Source organism: Paroedura picta, chromosome 12, assembly GCF_049243985.1.
Source record: "Paroedura picta isolate Pp20150507F chromosome 12, Ppicta_v3.0, whole genome shotgun sequence".
NCBI classification, from domain to species: Eukaryota; Metazoa; Chordata; class Lepidosauria; order Squamata; family Gekkonidae; genus Paroedura; species Paroedura picta.
Genome location: NC_135380.1, coordinates 16,542,628 through 16,561,876, shown reverse-complemented (window position 1 = coordinate 16,561,876; position 19,249 = coordinate 16,542,628). Strand labels below are relative to the sequence as shown.

Genomic DNA, 19,249 nt, shown 5'->3' with positions numbered 1-19,249 from the left:
GTAAAAGTGTTCCCCCCCACCCACAAATAATGTTATTAGGGGCATGACAGGGAGGGGAAAGAATTTGTCCAAGCTGGAAGGCAAGATTCTCATAAAGCAGCTTAAAAGGAACGGGAGACCATGGAACGGGAAAGCTGTGGTTGCAGGAGATCGGTGATAAGGAAATCGCCAGTTCCAGTTTTGTCCACACTAGAAGCAGGGTAGGCGATCATACGCAATCCCGTAGCCTTCCACTAATAGCTGATCAGTCCATGTCACTCCCCCCACTACAAAAATCATAACACCGGCCAACCTTACAGGGTTATTGTGAGCATCACAACTAGACCGGGTATGCAGAAGACCTGGAGCGGCCCATATGTACATCGCAGCATAAAAGGAAAACTCCTGGCAGAAGAACGACTTACCTGCCCTGCCAGGTTTCTACTTTTCGGTGCGATTTTGCGGCCAATAGGAGGCTGTCCCCCTATTATTAGGACGTCTGACAACAACTCGGCAAGGGAGGCGCTTCTCAACTCAAGTTCACGGCGGGCAAAGTAACTGGGAAGACTTCGGCAGGAGCGGGGCGGCAAGACTGGGGAGCGGTAGGGAATGCGATCGGGGGGGGGGGGGAGAGATCGGGTAGGGTCTCCGGGGCACCCCCCTAGACAGCCGGGCCTCCCCTTCGAGCCCCGGTTCTGCGCGCCGTCTGTTCCCGGGAAGGGCGGGGCTCCAAGAGGGCGATGCCCGGGGCGTGTGCCGCCTCCCTCCCTCCCTCCCTCCCTGCTCGGGCTCCCTGCGCCTTTAAGGCTCCTCCTCCTCCTCCTCCTCGCGGTGCCCACCGAAGGGGCGGGCAGGCGTCCCCGCCGCAGCCGCTCCAGAGCTTGCGGAGCATGGGCCGGGCTGGCGAGGCAGAAGCGGCTGGGCGTCCGCCGCACCTGGAGCCCGCGCTGGGCGCGCCTGCCTGAAGCCGTCGAGGGGCCGCCGGGAAGAGCGAGCGAGCGGGCGGGCGAGGCGCGTCGAAGGCGGGGGCGTCCCCTCCCGGCCGGGCTGCGATGGCGCCTCCGTGGCCGCCCAACGGGACGTCGTGGGGGCCGCCGGCGGCGTGGGGCAACGGGAGCGTGGGCGCGCAGTGGGCGTTGGGGGCGGCGTTCAGCCTGGCCGTGCTGGCGACGGTGGGCGGCAACCTGCTGGTGATCGCGGCCATCGCCAAGACGCCGCGCCTGCAGACCATGACCAACGTCTTCATCACCTCGCTGGCGTGCGCCGACCTCATCATGGGCCTGCTGGTGGTGCCCCCGGGGGCCACGCTGGTCATGAGCGGCCACTGGCCCTACGGCACCGTGGTGTGCGAGCTGTGGACCTCCCTGGACGTGCTGTGCGTCACGGCCAGCATCGAGACCTTGTGCGCCATCGCCGTCGACCGCTACCTGGCCATCACGGCGCCCCTCCAGTACGAGGCCTTGGTCACCAAGGGCCGGGCCCGCAGCGTGGTGTGCCTGGTGTGGGCCATCTCCGCCTTCATCTCCTTCCTGCCCATCATGAACCACTGGTGGCGCGACGGGGCCGACGAGGAGGCCCTGCGCTGCTACGAGGACCCCTACTGCTGCGACTTCGTCACCAACATGCCCTATGCCATCCTCTCCTCCATCATCTCCTTCTACGTGCCCCTCTTGGTCATGATCTTTGTCTACGCCCGGGTGTTTGCGGTGGCCACCCGCCAGCTCCAGCTCATCGAGAAGGACAAGGGCAGGTTCGTCCAAGACGCTGCCAAAGGCTCTCGGCGGAGGAGACCCTCCCGGCTCCTGCTGGCCATCAAGGAGCACAAAGCCCTCAAGACCCTGGGCATCATCATGGGCGTCTTCACCCTCTGCTGGCTGCCCTTCTTCGTGGCCAACATCATCAAGGTGTTCGCCAGGCCCCTCGTCCCGGACCAGCTCTTCCTCTTCTTCAACTGGCTTGGCTACGTCAACTCGGCCTTCAACCCCGTCATTTACTGCCGCAGCCCTGATTTCTGGTCCGCCTTCAAGAAGCTCCTGTGTTGCCTGCGCAGTGCCGACTGCCACCTCCATGCCGTCTCCAAGGACCTGAGCCGGTGCCCCTGCCCCTTCAGCCCCCGCGTGCTGCTGGAGAAGGAGAGCACGCCCCCAGCGGGGGCCGGAGAGGAGGAAGAGGAGGACGGGGGCTCCAGCAGCAACAGCAGCCGCTCCAGCAGCAGGACAGCGGAAACTAATCTATTGTACCCCCTCGGCAATGGGCACGTCTGCTCCCAGCGGCCTCTCGGGGAAGCCCAACTGCAAGGCACCCAGATCACGTTGTGCCTGCAGCTGGAAGAGTAGGTCCTCCGGCGGAGAGAGGCTGTTGGCGGGAGCATTGGCTAATGGGGTACACCAGGATTGGGGGTGGGAGGGGGTCTTCAGATGCTGGGTGGGATCAAGCCTTTCCTGCTGATCAAAAAGGAAGGAGGCGTTTTATTTATTTATCTATTGTTGGCTTGATTTTTATCCCACCTTTCTCCCCAGTGGGGAGCCAAAACAGCTGACATCTTTCTTCTCACCTCCACTATATCCCCCACGGTCACCTAGGAAGCTTCTAAGGCAGGGCGAGGATTCGAACCTGGATCTCTCAGATCCTAGACCAGTTCCCTAACCACTACATGGCATTGGCATCCTCCGTGTCCATCCGGAAGGACTAGGCTGAGAATCGTGAGACCTCCGTGTGCCAAAGCTTATTAGGAAGGAGACTGTAATACGGAGGAGAGTTAGGAGGAACTAAGTGGAAAAGCAGGCTGGATCTGTCCCAGTCTTTTCTGTGAGTGTCATCCATCAGTATCAGTATACCTGGTATATAAGGGAAGGGGAGTTCCATCCTGGGGGTGTGATGGCTTAATTGTACAGAACCGATCTTTAGCACAGAACAAGCCAGCTCCCAAACGCCAGTCCTCTTCAGCCTCACCTACCTCACAGGGTCTCTGTCAAGGGGAGAGGAAGGGAAAGGCGATTGTAAGACACTTTGAGCCTCCCTTGGGTAGTGGAAAGCAGGGTATAAAAAGCAGGTCTTTTTGTCTGAAGGGTCACTCAGTGCTGGTGCACTGAGATGTTGCTCTCAAATAATTTATCTTTTGGGAGATTGAGCTCCAGGCGCTTGTGTCTTAAAGTGTCTGAAATAGAGAAGAGACAATGGCTTATGCCCTCCTGGAATTGAGGAAGGGGATCTACAGCAGCTGCCCATCTCAGTTCTTAATCTCTTTCTGTGTCAGAATAGCACTGCACGAGATCAGAAGCTCGTGCACAAACGCTGCATCGCTGGCTGCTTCCTGAAACGTTGCTTCTCCATGGGGACAAAAGCAGCTCAGCGTAAGCCAGTGGCAAATTGCAAGGGCCGCTATGGCTGATTCCTGCCCTTGATTCTAACAAGGATTTTTGGCTTTCTCTGCTGTGCTCCTGGCAAAACTGTGGGAACTTGGTTGACATGGGATTGACAGGGGGAAAGGAATCAAACGCACGTCTGTGCTGATTTCGTATTTATATACCCGTTTCAGCCCAAACCTATAGAAGCCTCACCTGTAAAAAAAAAATACCTGTGTCATAAGTTAAGATACTTTTCTTAAAAAATGCAGATTGCTGTGTGTGCTTGTGTGAATGTCGTACCTGTGATTCGCCTCCACCCCTGGAAGTTTTAAAAAATAGTGTAGAAAGATTTGTTTTTTGCCAGGAAAATGGTACAAAGAAGATAAATCAAAAATTCTTTTTTCCGCATCCCTTATCCCCGCTACCCTACAAGACATTACAGACCAAGGAAAAAAGTATTTTGAAATGATCAGGGATTAACTTGTGTGTAATTCTACTCTTATTGGTGAAACATTAAAACTTGAGAAGGTTGATATTTCTGTTTGATCTTTACAAATATCCTCCATGATAACTTTCTTTTTTGATAGATTCAAATGAGTAGCCGTGTTGGTCTGAAATAGCACAATAAAATCAGAGTCCAGTAGCACCTTTAAGACCAACAATAAATCTTTGTTGGTCTTAAAGGTGCTACTGGACTCTGATTTTCTTTTTTGATGTTAGTTGACCTTTCATTCAGCTCAGAAACTGCTCCACGGACAGTTCCCTCCCTTTGAAAACAGGAGTCGGAACAAAACTGCAGATTATTCCTTGCCTCTCCATGAAATACATACTTGCTCCTAGGTGCTTTCTCCATCAATTTCAAGGTGCTAGCTCTCCCTTATAAACTCTGCGCCACTCTGCATCATCGGTGCCCGTCATTTTTCATCTTTCTTTATTCCCATCCTTGATTTCTCCATCCTTTGGGAGGAAGGGGGGAGGCGCAAAATACATGCAGCACAGACTGGCAGTTTGCCCTTGAAGTTTCTTTTTTTGCAAAATACAGACCTGGAGGCTGTCATTTGGAGCAGGAGACCCTGGGCAGAGGGGGGAGGTTCTTAATCCTTTCTCCTTTGACTCCTCTCCCTCCCCTAAAATCATGCTCCTCAAATCTAGCTCATCTTCCATTCCTTGCACGACTGATCATTTCAGATCAGGCAGATAATACATGGGAAAAGCTCATTCCCTGATTAGACCTAATCAGACCTAATTTTTAAAGGGAAAAAAATACTGCTGGAGTATTCCTGAAATACTCAGTGTCTTTAATAGTTAGCAATAAAATCAGAGTCCAGTAGCACTTTTAAGACCAACAAAGATGTATTCAAGGCATGAGCTTTCGAGTGCAAGCACCCTTCGTCAGACTATGAACTTCTTACATGACAGGGAATATATATAGTTGAGGTTGCTCTTGAATCTCCTTAGCGCCCCCTCCCTATAATCACCCCCTCTCAATTATCTTTCAGTTCCTGATTTCTCCCCCTACCCCTGCCCTGTTTTGTAAATATCTCTGTTTTGTGTAGTACCGGGCACAGTGTTGGTTCTGAATAGGGACACAGCAGCGAGTTCTTTCTAGAGGTTTGCCCTATGAAGACTTCTTTTTGTTTCTTTGAAACAGGAGCCCCATCCCCCCGGTTTCCCATCTGATATTTGGGTTTTTTAGCCATGCCATATTATGAACACAGTTGTCTTCTTGTTGTAATACGGGATCAGCTGGTATGCAGGGCCCCAAGCATTGTTTCTGCAGCCCTGCCATAAACTTGTCCAGAGCATGGGCCCTGCTGTGTGCAATCTCAGGAATCTTGAAAACTCAATTTCTGTCTTATGTTCGTAGGAGTCTAAGTTTGAAAGGGCCTCATAACGGGCTTGCAGATCTCGGCTGGACCCTGGTAGATCCCCAGGTTCTGGCAAGTTAGACTATTTCTCTCTCCCTCACTTGGATCCTGCGGGTGGATCACTCTCAAAAGACGATCAGGAGAAATGTGGGGGCTCATAGCCAACCAGAAGTATCACAGAGAATTTCTGGGGCAGATGACCGGGCCAAGTTTATTTTATCGGATCTCCTTTGCTGATCCACCTCGCTCCCCACCCTCCCTTCTGGACAGAATTGGGCCAGAAGATCATTTGGCCCCGATGCCATGCTGTCTACCTCAGTTTCTAAACCCGTGGCACGCTAAAAAGTTCTTATATGCATAATTCTGATTCACACAAGCTTGTCCTCGAAGTGGTGTTTAGGAAGCCACTGAGCTTCTGTTTAATTTGACCACCCCAAACGAGTACAACCATCCCTCTGGAGGTTTCTTTCTTCCCTTCTTCCAAGAAGCTCAAGGTAGTGGAGGGGGGGGGTCCTACATCCCAGGCAGTTTGCCCTCACAACAGGTCAAGTTGATGCGGCCTTCTTCGCCTGAGGAACCTTCACTCTCTAGTGCTTACACAAAAGACCCAATGATTCTTCTGGTTTCTGCCCACTTTGTTATGCCTGCTAGCGGTAATCAAATATACAGGGAGCTTTGTTATAGTCGGAAGGGGTGGAATCCGTCTGATTCCCACAAGGCTGCCGTTCTGGAGGACTGATTCACATTTTACGCATATGTGTTTATTAACATGTTGCCCGGCCAACGCGCTGACATGAATGTGAGGGACAAGGCAGATCTAGACACTCCAAGAGCCATTAGCAGTTCTTCAGAGTGTTTGTTTGTGGGTCCATGTGTGTAATTCTAAATACATGAGGTGGTGGGGTTGGGTGTTTAACTGTTCCCTGTCCTCATGGTTTCCCATGAGCTGTGGCTTTCCTCATTGAGAAAAGCATACAGCATCCCCACCACACCCCACCCAACAAAGAGTTGCTATAGGGTCATTTGAGATTGAGAAACTGGAGATGAGTTAAGTCCTGCTCCTTGAGCATAATGAATGCCCCCTAGCATCCGGCAATTCAGTTTCCCTGCTAAGTCACACCTTACCCTAAGGACCTTCTCCCACAAAAGAGGTCCTTCATCGTGGGTCATAAATGAACTATTTCCATGCATAAGGTGTAGCTTGGCTTCAACTAACCGAGACCATTGATCAACTTAGCCCAGGGTTGAGTGCTATCACTAGTAGGAATGGGCGTGAACCAGCTCATGAATGAAAGGTGGGTGACAAATGGTGGCCGGTTCATGTTTTGGAGAGCCGGAATTAATTTTCACAAATTTAAAGGCAGTTTGTGAAACCATGGAATCTCCAACTTTCCGTTCTTTGCTGCTTTTTGCAGGAAAACCCTGCCTACGTCTTTCTCCTCTCCTCCATTTTATCTTCACAACAACCCTGTGAGTTAGGTAGGCTAAGAGTGTAAGACTTGCCCAAGGTCACCCAGAAGGCCGCAGTAGCATGAGTGGAGATTTGAACCTGGATTTCTCAGATCCTAGTCTGACACTTTGGCCACTATACCAGGCTGGCTCCTGAATTTGCTTTCAGTTTTGTCTCTTACTTCCTCTGTGCCTATATCTGGAAGTGTGATATGAGGAGTTTCATTTGGAGCTTTTATTTATTGGGTACCCTTCCTCCAAGGAGCTGAAGATGGCATACGTTGTCCTCCCCACTTCTTTTATTTTTGCAACAACCTTGTGAGATAAGTTGGGCTGCAAGGGTGTGACTGGCCCAAGGCCTCCTAATAAGCCTTGTATCAGAGTGGAGGTTTCAGCCCCGGCCTCCCAGATCCTTGCCCGACACTCAGACCACTATGCCATGCTAGTTGCCAAAGAGGCACCCACCACCACCAAGTTTAATTCAGCTGATTTTATGAGGTTAGGCAGCTTGTAAGTGGGTGGGCAGGAAGGGATGTGCCAGGGGTTTCCTCTTGTGGCTCTTCCTTGAATCCCCATGGAATTGCTGATAACTATTATGGGATGGCAGGAGAATATCCTCCAGGCCAAACTGGATTCTGGAGATTTTTGGGGGGGAGGGGGGATCAATTGAGCATGAAATTGGAGTCACTGTGGGTAGGCAGGTAGTTCTGAGTTCCTGCATTGTGCAGGGGGTTGGACTAGATGACCCTGGAGGGTCCCTTCCAACCCTATGATTCTGTGGTAACAAAGAGACTTTCAAATGGGACCATGACATCCGCAGGTGTTGCTTGCTTACAAAGAATGAGGAGCTGGAATTCAGTGGTGCCTAGGTGAATGGCATGCGTGTATTATCCTGTTTTAAGAATAATGGCCAAGTAATGGGAGGTCAGGAAGACAGACTGAGGGAGATCAGTTGCACAAATGCTTCTCTTGCATGAATCCGTCTTAAAGAGGGCTTCTGTGTAAAATCCAGTGTGGTGTCGTGGTGCAGGGGTCAGATTAGGATCTGGGCGGCTCAGGTTAAAACCTCCCCTCTACCATGCAAGTTAGCGGATAACTGCGGGCCAGTCACCCTCCCTCAGCCTAGCCCGCCTTACAGGGCTGTAGTGTGGATAAAACAGAGGAGGTGAGAATGATGTGCATAGCCTTGAGCTCTGTGGAGAACGGGTGGGATAAACACGTACTAAGTCACAGAAACGGCATTCTCCAGGCAAACACAGTCCAAATGTTGTTCCGGGCCAGGATGAATACCAGGGAGCAAATCCAGCTACTTGGTCCATGTCCTTGCAAAGGACTGGCCTGAAAAGCTCCAGAAAGCTTTTTGCTGGGAGCCGAGGAAATGGGGCAGTGGCCGTTTAAATGGAAGCTGGGAAAGAAAGAGACCGCCTGCCTTCGCTACACAGCAATCTGTTGTAACCGGATGTAATTCAAGGGCTTGGGGGGGGGGAGACAAAATAACCCCCCTGCAAGTCAGAGGTTGGGAGGCTCCAGTGAAAACCTGACTGGTCTTTCCTTTTTTAAAAGATTTCCCATCAAAGAAACAAGGGAAGGCCATGGAATCTGACGGAGGAAGGAACAAAGCAAAGAATGTGAGTATATCCTTTTGAAACTCTAATCATGGTCGTGAAAGGTAGAAGCCGTCTGATAGACAAACGGCTCAGAATTCCAGCTGAGGAATCAACCTGTGTAAAGGATCGGCTCTGGAATTTGTTTTCAGTGCCAGACTTCATCTGTGGGGCACAAAGTAAAGAGAAAAGACCGTAGCTGGGTGAGCATGCCGACTGCCTTGAAGACCCACAGAGAGCAGCTAAGCAGCTTAGCTTAGTGGACAGGGTTGGCATTTGTTTCAGCAGTCCCTGCCCCAAGGAGTTTACAGTCTACAAATCTGATGCAGGGGAGATGACAAAGGGAAAGTTAGGAACAGGAGGCAGGGAGAAGCAGGGAAAGGAATGCATTACTCTACAGACTGGTCCAACTATAACATGAAACAATGGTTTGTGGCAGGGGTAGTCAAACTGCGGCCCTCCAGATGTCCATGGACTACAATTCCCATGAGCCCCTGCCAGCGAATGCTGGCAGGGGCTCATGGGAATTGTAGTCCATGGACATCTGGAGGGCCGCAGTTTGACTACTCCTGGTTGATGGAGAGTTTGCGAAACCAGAATTTGGCTCACAGATCATCATTTTCCTTGACCGACATATCAGCTTTGTCTTTTCTCCCCTGCCAAGCCCTGGCTGCTGGTGACTCATTACAAGAGGGGCTGCACTAGGGACCAATCCAGGAGGAAGCTGAGACATCCGTGTGTCGTGTGAAAGCATCGTTTAGGCTGTGGTTAATGCGTTTCCATATTTCGATCCCAGTTTTCTCCCCAATGGAGACTCGAGGCTGCTTCCAACACTGTTTTCCTCTAGTTCCCCACAACAGCAATCCTGTGAGGTAGGTTAGACTAAGAGGCTAACTGGCCCAAAGTTTCCAGTGACTTTCCATAGCAGACCAGGGATCTGAACTCGGGCCTCCCAGATAATACATGGTAAGGACTAGACCATGTCGGCACATAAAAATGTGGTCTGAGAACCTGATTGGACGTTCCATAAACTGGAAGACTGAGGCTGAGAGCTTTTCTTCCAGAATTCTATGCACTGGATGTGTGGGAAGCCTCTGAAGGGCTATCTGTCGCTGAACGCATGCGAAGAATTTGATCGCAAATGCTTATCTTGGTAATGTGTCTCGTTCTCCCAGGATCCAGAAGCCATATATGGTGTTTGGAAGGGAGAAAAGCCCAGCCTTTGAAGGGCAAAGCTTTGCAGCACTGAGGAGTCTTTGGTCTGTCCTGCCCAGCTTGCAGTTTACTGTTTACAACAGGGTAGCCCATCAGCACATGTGAGTTTCTTCCCCTGGGCACAGTGCAGCTGGCTGGGGCCATTTCAGTTCAGGAAAATGGTGTGTGTGTGTGGGGGGGAGGCTTAAGTCACTCTCCCCTTGCACTATGGTCAGAATTGAAATCATGGGCACTAGACTAGAGGATTCAGTTCTGAGCACTGAACACCCAGGACATGTCTATTGGACAGCATAAGGGTGGATATGGCAGGGGACGCACCACAAAGGTAGGGTAATATAGTTAAGCCTTCCAGTAGGATGCTGGGAGCTCCACAGATGAACTCCCAGGAAGTCTTCCATCCACCTTTAAAATGCAGGCACCTGGGGCCCAGATTCAGATTAAAACTGTGAGAGTGGGGCCAATGGGTTTCGTTACCATTTTCTTGACCTGAAATGGCCCTATAGTTTGTCCCGTTGCAGTCATAGAATCATAGAATAGAATAACAGAGTTGGAAGGGACCTCATGGGTCATCTAGTCCAACCCCCTGCACTATGCAGGACACTCACAACCCTGTTGCTCATCCACTGTAACCTGCCACCCCCTTGAGCCTTCACAGGATCAGCGCCTCTGTCATATGGCTATCCAGCCTCTGTTTAAAAATTTCCAAAGATGGAGAACCTATCCCCTCCCAAGGAAGCCTGTTCCACTGAGAAACTGCTCCGACTGTCAAATAGGTCCTTACACAAGTCCTGCACATGACTTGTATGTTTGCCTTTAAGGGAGCAAGTATATCTCCAGCGAGGATTTCAGGAGTGGAAAAGCTGTTTAAAAAAAAATAACACCATCCCCTCACACTGTGGTCCCAGTCCAGGTCAGATTTGCATGGGTCTTCAAAAATTAAAACAAAAGACTTCAGACTTCATTCAAATTAGCCCTGAAAAGACCTTAGGAGTGAACAAGGAGGCCCTTCATCGGCTCCTTTCCTGGTGTTTGGTCACTCAAAATATCCCTCTCCAATCTGTTTGTCTCTCCCCAGACAAAAACAATAACAGGGTCCCCGTTTGCCTTCATGAATGGCAAAGCTTTGGTGGTCTGGGCAGGGAGGAATAATTCTCAGTAGGGAATTAGCAGAAAGAGGAAGGTTTGAACCGCCTTTCTACCCCATACTTCTGGCTCTTGACAGTCTCCAACAACCCAAGAGTCTCTGGTTTGAATCCGTCCAGATTTTCCACTCATTCTTACTTCATTCCCCTCTTGGCTACAATCTGCATCCCACAGCGATTTTGTCTGTGCAGGCCCTGTGATCTCCAAGGGATCTTTTTTGGTCATCAGAGTGTTCCCCAAGCATCATCCAGCTTGGCACTGCATCCCTGCAAGTGTTTGCAAACGCAGTGCTGCGTACAACTCTGCATTCCTCAGAAATAAACATGGGCTTGTGATCTTGAGATCTGAGTCACACTTTATGCCACCACTCCGATGATTGCAGCAATAAATACATCACATGCGGAAGACTCTGAAATCCTATGTTGCTGTGAAGACTTCCTTGAATGAATGAATGAATGAATGAATGAATGAATGAATGAATGAATGAATGAATGAATGGTCATGTAAGAGAAACACACACCCTCCCAACATTTTGAAGGACATGTACTTTGGCTGCAGTTTACTGGCACATTCATGTTTTTAATGAATTAGATCTGGGTTTCCCAAAACCCAAGACAGAAGTTGCAGGGAATGGCTTTGAAACAATACGGGAGAGCCCAAACAGGCTGGGAATGCCACTGCAGGGAGAGGAAGAGCTCACCTTTATTTATTTTTTAAGCCATTTCCCGCAGCTTCTGTAATATTGTGGATCTCGCAAAGCTGGACTTGGCTCGTTAGAAACCTGAATGTGAAACTGGCCCAAAGAGACCAGTTCTTAGGCTTCCTGGTAGTTCATGGCTGTTAAGATCTGCAGGGGGGGGAATGTATGTGTGTGCCCTGACCCATAGCTCTGTCTTTTACCTTAATGCTACATCAATGTTTGGAGACACTCAGGTAGCCCAGTGCCTTGGTTGGCATTTGCTAAAGGGAAGCGCCAACGGTTTCTTAGACTCATTTGGCTTTTCTTGGCTGCTCGTCTTGGATTATGATCTGGGGGGAAAGAAAACTAGTTTGTTTTCCACAGTAGGAAAATCCACTTAGGAGTGAGCCAGTTATGCAGTACATTCACCCACCCGCGCTTATTGATTCCTCTCGCTGTGTTTATTTGCCTTTCAATGAAAGGTGAGTCTGGACTGACCAGTGGCTGGCAGGCTAAGTGGGCTTGCTGGACGAATGCCTGCTGGCTGATGGAAGCTGCTGCTCTGAACTTAATGGCTATTTCCTTTTCGGTGTACTTTCCTCCCCCCCCCCCTTCCTTTTCAGAGATGCAAGGGCTGTCGAGATCTGAGGAGACTGCGGCTCCCGTTTCTTATGAGAGCTAGTCCAAGGCCCTCCGAAGAATGACCCCAATTTAACATCAGAGTTCCAGCCGTTGACTCCGGGGAAGAAATCACTCCCCACCCCACCCCCGTCGCCGAGAGGGAATAGCAAATGAGGACTGACTGTTCTTCCTCGCCAGGTTTGGAGGTGCTAATGCCTTACTCTACGGGTGGCAGTTTTGGGTGAAGAATTCCAGAAGTTGCTACTTGGTGCCTCACAGTCATCAGCGCAGATTTATCATTTATGCAAAGCCAGGTGGGTATTTGGCACTGTACGGGTCACAGACCTGATTCTGTCCCTTTCCCTCCCTCCTGGAATCTACTGCCGACTCCGATGTGACATTGAACTTGCACCTAAGGGATGACCTGCTGTTTGGCAGCTCAGCAGTTAAGCTCTAAAATGGAGGGACACTCGACAGCAAGGAATATGTACCGTTTTCGAAGCTGACTCAGGTATCTTGAAATGCACACTCTCTTGTTTCCTTTTGAATGATGGCCGAACCAAAACTGTAACTATTCGCAGTCAATGGAGGCTGTTTTTGAATGCAGCTGCACCCGGATACAGCCTCAGTGACAAGGCAAATGTTTTTATTTTTGTTGTGGGTGTAAAGCACAGCTTCTGAAGTTGCAAGGAATGTGTCATGGTAGACTTTACCTGGCATGTGCTAGGAACATCAGAAGAGCCCTGCTGGATCAGACCAATGGGGGTCCTTCTAGTCCAGCATCCTGTTTTACACAGCGGCCAACCAGTTCTTCTGGAGGGCTAACAACAGGTCATAGAGGCTGAAGCCTTCCCCTGGTGTTGCCTCTTCACTCTGGGATTCAGAGGTTTAGTGCCTCTGAATGTGGAGGTTCTACTCAGTCAACATTGATAGACTTATTCTTCATGAATCTATCAGTTAAAGCTGTTTGTTCCTGTGGCCATCACTACATCCTCTGGCAGAGAATTCCACATTTTAATCACTCTCTGTGTAAAGCATTTCCTTTTGTCCATCCTGGACCTACTGCCCATCAGCTTTATTGGAAAAAATTGGCATTTATTTTGGGCAGCTAAAACAGTAGTGGAAACAGATTCGCTAATCTGGATTCGGTTTTAAAATACAGAGAAAATACCGGTAAATATTTTTTTCAGTATTTTTTTCCAACTCGGGTAAAGTGAATGCACATACCCCGTCCTGAATTCCTAACTTAATCTTACTCTTTCATTTTACCCAGCCCTTTCTGGAAGTTTGTCTGCTTCCACTATCCATCCCCCCAACCCCCACTGTCAGAACCTTGGTTGATTATACACTGGGCTAACTTGGGTCAGGTTTAAAAATTTTAATCTGCACCTCAATTGAGTGTCCACTCAGATGCTGCTCATCCCCCCCCCAATTTGCACTCCGCAGGATAGAACTTAATCCCCCCCCCAGCATATCCGAGAGTGGATTTTCTCTGCTTAATCTGAGATGTGCATGCTGTTCTGTGAGTCGACGGCCCATTTTTAAAACAAGCTTTTCAAAGGAAAAAATGGTCAAAAGTTAAAAGTGGACCATTTTGAAAACACAAGCTTCTCAAGAGTTTTTTTTAAAAAACCCTGTGTGGGAAAAAATTAAGTCCCACAGCTAGGGTCAAACTCACAAAGCTGTGACCCCTAAGAACAAGCACCTTACTGACTGAGCCATCTCAGCCATGTTGTAGTTTAAAGCTTATGAGTTCCTATACAGAATGTTCTCTTGTGTTTTTCTTTTTTCTTAAAGGAAGAAAAAGAGCCTCTTGTGGCGCAGAGTGGTAAGGCAGCAGTCATGCAGTTTGAAGCTCTGCCCATGAGGCTGGGAGTTCGATCCCAGCAGCCGGCTCAAGGTTGACTCAGCCTTCCATCCTTCCGAGGTCGGTAAAATGAGTACCCAGCTTGCTTGGAGGTAAATGGTAATGACTGGGGAAGGGAATGACAAGCCACCCCATATTGAGTCTGCCATGAAAACGCTGGAGGGCATCACCCCAAGGGTCAGACATGACCCGATGCTTGCACAGGGGATACCTTTACCTTTAAAGATAGAAATGCAATGGCTCCTTATAATTGTTTTTTAAAGAAAGGAATCCAAGTGTAATATGTCCCCTTCTCTTTAAAAATAAGTAATTGCCAAGATTGGAGGGAAAGGGAAGGGGAAAAGAGCAGTGAGGGCAGTCCTGGCGAGTATCCCCCCCACACACACACACCCAATGTAAAACACATGTCAGGAGGGAGCATAGTGGTGGAAGTGGCAGTAGGTGATAAAGGCTAATCTGTACTTCTGACATTAATGCAGCACTGTCCTTCTCACAACACTTATAAAGCAGAAAAAATGGGTTTGTAGCACAGAAGCTGAGACAAAATTAAAACAGTACTAAATTGTTAAAATGGAAGTGAAAACATCCACTCCTGCAGGAAACCAATCAGCAGACACACAATCAACAGCACACATACACAAAAAGAGGAAGAAAAAAGTCAGTAAAGAATGGATATTGAGCTGTGAATGCAGAAAGACTCCTAGTCAAAGTCAGCCCCTTAGGCTGTTTAAGACCACGTTGGGGGTGGGTCGCTGCCAGGCCCGGCCTATAGGGGAAAACCCCTTTATAAACTATATCTGCCCTCATCCTATTCCTACTTTCAGCAGGCAAGGAAGTTAGCAAGAATGAGCCTAGTTTGACTTCTATATGTGGTTGGGGTGAGGGAAAGCAGAGATCAAATGAAAGAACCAACATATAAGTTGTTAAGAGTGAGGGACTCAAATCCAGAGAACAAGGGTTTGTTCCTCGCTCCTCCACATGAAGCCCATTGGATGACCTTGGGTCAGCAGCAGTTCTTTCAGAACTCAGCCCCACCTACCTCACAAGGTGCTTGTTGTGAGGAGAGGGAGGGAAGGCAAATGTAAGATGCATTGAGACTCCTTAAGATAGAGAAAAGAAAGGTATATACCCAACTTCTTTAATTTCCTGTTGTCTTTCTACAGTTTTAGTCCACCTAGGGACTGTTTTCTGAGGAAGCCACTCAGGAGCATTTCAAAATTGGTATAAATAAGGATCCCGAAGGGAGGTTTATGACATGAACCATAGCATCGCATATGTCTGACCAATTCAAGTCATCGTTTCAAATTAGGAGGTTAAAAAAAACCCTCAGTAATGGCTTTGCTTCGCTGCTGACTCGAAATTTGAATTTCAAAAGATGGAAAGTGTGACATACCTTTATTTCCCCAGCCATCCTATTTGTAATAGTAATTATTTTACTGCTGCTTTTAATGCCACAGCAGCAAAGCAATCTGAAATGCGGTGTTAATTCAATTGACAACGTAGGGCTTGGGAAGTGGCATGAAATTGTCTTGATTTCAGCTCCAACGAAATGAATCCAAACAAGCAAAATTAATTCAATTCACAGACACGCCAGTCTGCATTTGAAACCTATATCCTATACATCTGGAATATTCCAATTTAGTCTTTCCAGATATTGAGCCCCTTGACTTTCAGCACCGGGAAAGACAGAAAGCCTTCTGCATAATCCCCCAAACAGCGAACAAGAGAAGAGTCTTCGTAGGAATTATCTACCTCAGAAGCCATGCTTTGGCACTCTGCCAGGGCAGAGCTTCACATCCGATTTTTCTTACCTTCTGAATGTTCATACTTTATTCATTTGTGAGAATGTCTTGCTAGAATATAGGAGTGTCTCTTGGTGGACCTGGGCCACTGTCCCTTTGGTAGCCAACTAGCCAGTGGAGGGTTGGATCCAGGCCACCCAAAATTTCTGGGGTTTTGTCTAGTCAGTTGGAAACCTGACGGGGAAGCTCTATGGTGAAACGAATGAGTACGTTTACTCAGAAGTAAGCTTCCCTGTGTTCGGTGGGCCTTTATCCTAGATAGGCCAGTGTGTCTTGGTCTGCAGCTTTAAAAGAGTGCCATGACCTGGGTATTCGGGGGCAGAACAACCAGAGGGAATCGTGACCTATTTTCTTCTTCTGCGTGGATGATTCAGAGACCTAAGCCTGCAATCCGCCCACTTCAGGCTGTATAAGATGCAACGCGCAGTTCAGGCCATCGAGTTCCATGCATGTCAAAATGTTTCAGAACTTTTCGTAAAGTTCTCGGGCCTGGCTCCTGTTCCTTATTGCACAATGCCCGATGCGGTTGCCATCTGTTGTCCGTGAGATAATGGAAGAGGAGAATGCTTTTTGAGCATGGGCAGAGACTATTTCTTGCTTTAGAACCAGTCACCATGCTTCTAAGCCAGGGGTAGTCAAACTGCGGCCCTCCAGATGTCCATGGACTACAATTCCCAGGAGCCCCTGCCAGCGAATGCTGGCAGGGGCTCCTGGGAATTGTAGTCCATGGACATCTGGAGGGCCGCAGTTTGACTACCCCTGTTCTAAGCACATGGGGTGGGGAGAGTCATCCTAGGCAGGAAGAGAAAGCCTCTCTCTTTCAGTGGTGAGAGGCTGAGCTCCCAGTCAATTTATTCCCCTGCCCGACCATCTCTCCTGCTTGTATAAGGCACTTGCATGCACCACAGCAGGTAGGGAAATTAAACCAGGGCATGAGAAGATGGGACTGGGGCAGGGAGGAACACCCAAACGTGAGAAATTTCCCTGTCGCAAATGGGAGAACTGGATCCGGCATAAGGGTGTTTGGTCACTGCAACCTTGGCTAAAGTCTTGGATCAACATTCGGCGTGAGAGTGCCTGCACCTCAAAATGCCGGATGTTGATGCATTTGGTTTGTACTCTGCAATTCTGGGGCCCACCAGGCTGCCTCTCCCAATGTTGAAGGATGTGTCTGGCATCAGCCACACATTGGCGAAGCACCCAGACTGTTGTTCAGTGACTGTGAGGGTTGCTAAGAGGCCTGGAGAAAGAAAAAACATCCTGTCCCTTTAGCAGAGGCTGAATGTGCGGAAAAGGGCAGCTGAAGTTGTCCTAGCACGGAGGTAAATGACATCACCTGGTAAATAGCAACCTATTAAGCCCCTATTAAAAGGGCAGGCCATTTTTCCCCCAGGCCTGGTGGCAACCATAGTGATTGTATAATATAAGCTGCAGCTTTTCATGTACGTACCTGATGGGCTCACAGTGAGAGGGGATGGGGAACTGTGATTGCACCTGTATCCAGAGGAGACCACCATGTGGCTCTCTGCATTTTATTGGAGGAGTTCTCACACACTGAAGCAGCATGTCTGGGGCTTGCCTAAGCATGTGAGTGTTTCCTCCAACTAGAGGACAGGGCTCCTAACAGGCATGCAGAAGAGATAGGGTGTTTTGTTTTTGTTTTAAATCAAGGGCAGCTTCTCACAATTGCAAAACATGCACCTGATCAAGTGGTCCTGCCCAGAATTCCCTGGTCCTCACTACTAAAATACTGTCACTCCTGTCCTATCATCTTGTGTCTGATTATCTTGTACAAAAGCATTTGCGAATCGATTGTAACAGTGTGTCTTTTGGCTGTTGTCCTCCTTTCTCTTGTGATGTGAAAGGCTCCCCTTCAAAGAAGTCTTTAGCTGTCAGTGAATGTAAATAAAAATGCCGACAAGAATCTTGTGTGTTGAGAAATCCTTTCTTGAAAGTCCCAGACAGGACCCTCATGTTTCAAGGTTCACTTTTGAAAGGGCCACTGGGCACTTTGGGTGGTGGTGGGGGGGGGATGCAACAAGCCAAAGGAAAAATTTGCGAGAAATGCTTCTTGAATCAAAGATGGGGCATTTAGAAGGGTATTTGAAGTTATTTAATGAAATATTTGGGGCATATCCATCCGTACCAGCCCTTCTGCTGGACCCAAAATTAACTGATCATTACAATTTAAGACTATAGAAATATATTTGGAAATGTCCCATTTAAACCAGTGGCACTTACACCCATTGGGCTGCGTTCAATCACTCTGCTAAAAACGGTTTGATTTCCTTCACTCATACCCTCCTTTCTCCCCAATGGCCCCCGAAGCAACTTACATTGTTATCCCCTCCTTCGTTTTATCTTCACAACAACCCTGAAAGGTAGGTTAGGATGAGAATATGTGACTGGACCCAAGTTGCTCAACAAGATTCCAAATTACCTTTTCTTGTCTACTTATCTTTAGCTGACAGGTCATCTCTGCTTCAACAAAATTCCATGGCAGAGGGAGGGTTCAAACCTGGGTCTTCCAGTTTCTCATCTGACACTAATCACTGCACCAATTGTAGTTGCTCTTTCATTGGGGGAAGGGTCCTTAAACTCTATAAAAGTTCCAGAGCAGCTTTATATAACCAAAGCACATCTAGGATTCAAGCTGAAAAACAGATCCTTACATTGTCTCAGCAATATAGGAATTGTACAGGGACTGCCACGTCCTCATCCAGAAGCCAGACTAAATTAATGGGAGTATACGGTAACATTCATTTCAAGGCTTCCAAACACAAAGTTCACCTGTTCACCTGTTCTGACTTACCGAATATAATAATTCCAGTTTCATTCATCTGCATCAGCAAAGATAGTCACCCTGTTCCCGTGTTACAGTATGTCTATTGGTACAAGAGTCAACGAATTCATTCACTTTACGAATGAAACTCGGGACTGGTAGTACCTAGATAAATGGGGAGTTTAAATGAGACACTTTGTACATACATAGAATGTTAACACTGGGATCACTGAATGCATTTATAAAGAAAAATCAAGCATAAACTCCATGCGGATTATATGTGTGTTCACTATAGTTTATGAATGGGACTAGTCTTGTTGCATCTTAAATACTGTATTCCAGCCTGATCTTTTCTGACTGTAACTCATTTAAGGTCCATCTGCTTTCATATGAACTGGCCCAACTATTACCATCATCTTCAGAGGTCCGCTTGTAAGCCCCCATCATCTTAAGTTGGATCAGTGGCAGCTCTTCAAAAGGGCCTTCTCAGTTATGGCACCAAAACCATGAAACTCCCTTTCTAGGGAGATTCATCTTTCCCCCTTGATCACTGTCTTCCACTGGTGGGTGAAGACCTCTATTTAATCTAGTGTACCCTCATTGATCCTCCTTTATATTTTAGAGTTCTGGTGTTATAGATATGCAGTGTTAAAGGCTGGTTTTTAGTGTCTTGTTAATGGATCACTGCCTTGATAGCTCTGATTGGATAGAAACAGAACCAGAGAAACAGAACCAGAGACAAATGTTTTAAAGCAATAATTTATTCAAAAGCTGGGCATGACTCTGCAGGGGACAGTTGTTAAATAGCTCCATGCTTTTCTCCCACTGCCTCATCCCCATCCCTGCATTCTGCTAAAAGGTGCATTCCATAAAAGGGACAGTTCTACCCTAAA

General features: G+C 48.3%; 1 protein-coding gene across 3 annotated transcripts; it reads left to right on the top strand.

Moving 5' to 3' along the window:
• The first annotated feature begins 813 nt into the window (after positions 1-813).
• ADRB3 (adrenoceptor beta 3) lies at positions 814-16,200 on the top strand. 3 transcript variants are annotated; one of them, XR_013225825.1, is made up of 4 exons: positions 814-2,311; positions 8,207-8,271; positions 11,908-12,219; positions 13,703-16,200. XR_013225825.1 is itself a non-coding variant. In XM_077305571.1 (3 exons), the coding sequence occupies exons 1-2, from the start codon at positions 1,032-1,034 to the stop codon at positions 8,244-8,246; spliced, it is 1,320 nt and encodes a 439-aa protein (XP_077161686.1). In that variant the 5' UTR covers positions 814-1,031; the 3' UTR covers positions 8,247-8,271; positions 11,908-16,200. The 3 variants fall into 3 exon arrangements, 1 of the variants encoding a protein (XP_077161686.1); XR_013225826.1 differs by having other exon boundaries at positions 814-2,787; positions 11,908-16,200; XM_077305571.1 differs by having other exon boundaries at positions 11,908-16,200.
• The last annotated feature ends 3,049 nt before the right edge of the window (positions 16,201-19,249 follow it).

Excerpts from the sequence above, each read along its gene's own strand:
- ADRB3 (XM_077305571.1), top strand. The coding sequence starts at position 1,032 with ATGGCGCCTCCGTGGCCGCCCAACGGGACGTCGTGGGGGCCGCCGGCG. Across the intron at positions 2,312-8,206 it reads TTGTGCCTGCAGCTGGAAGA|ATTTCCCATCAAAGAAACAA; the intron begins GTAGGTCCTCCG and ends CTTTTTTAAAAG.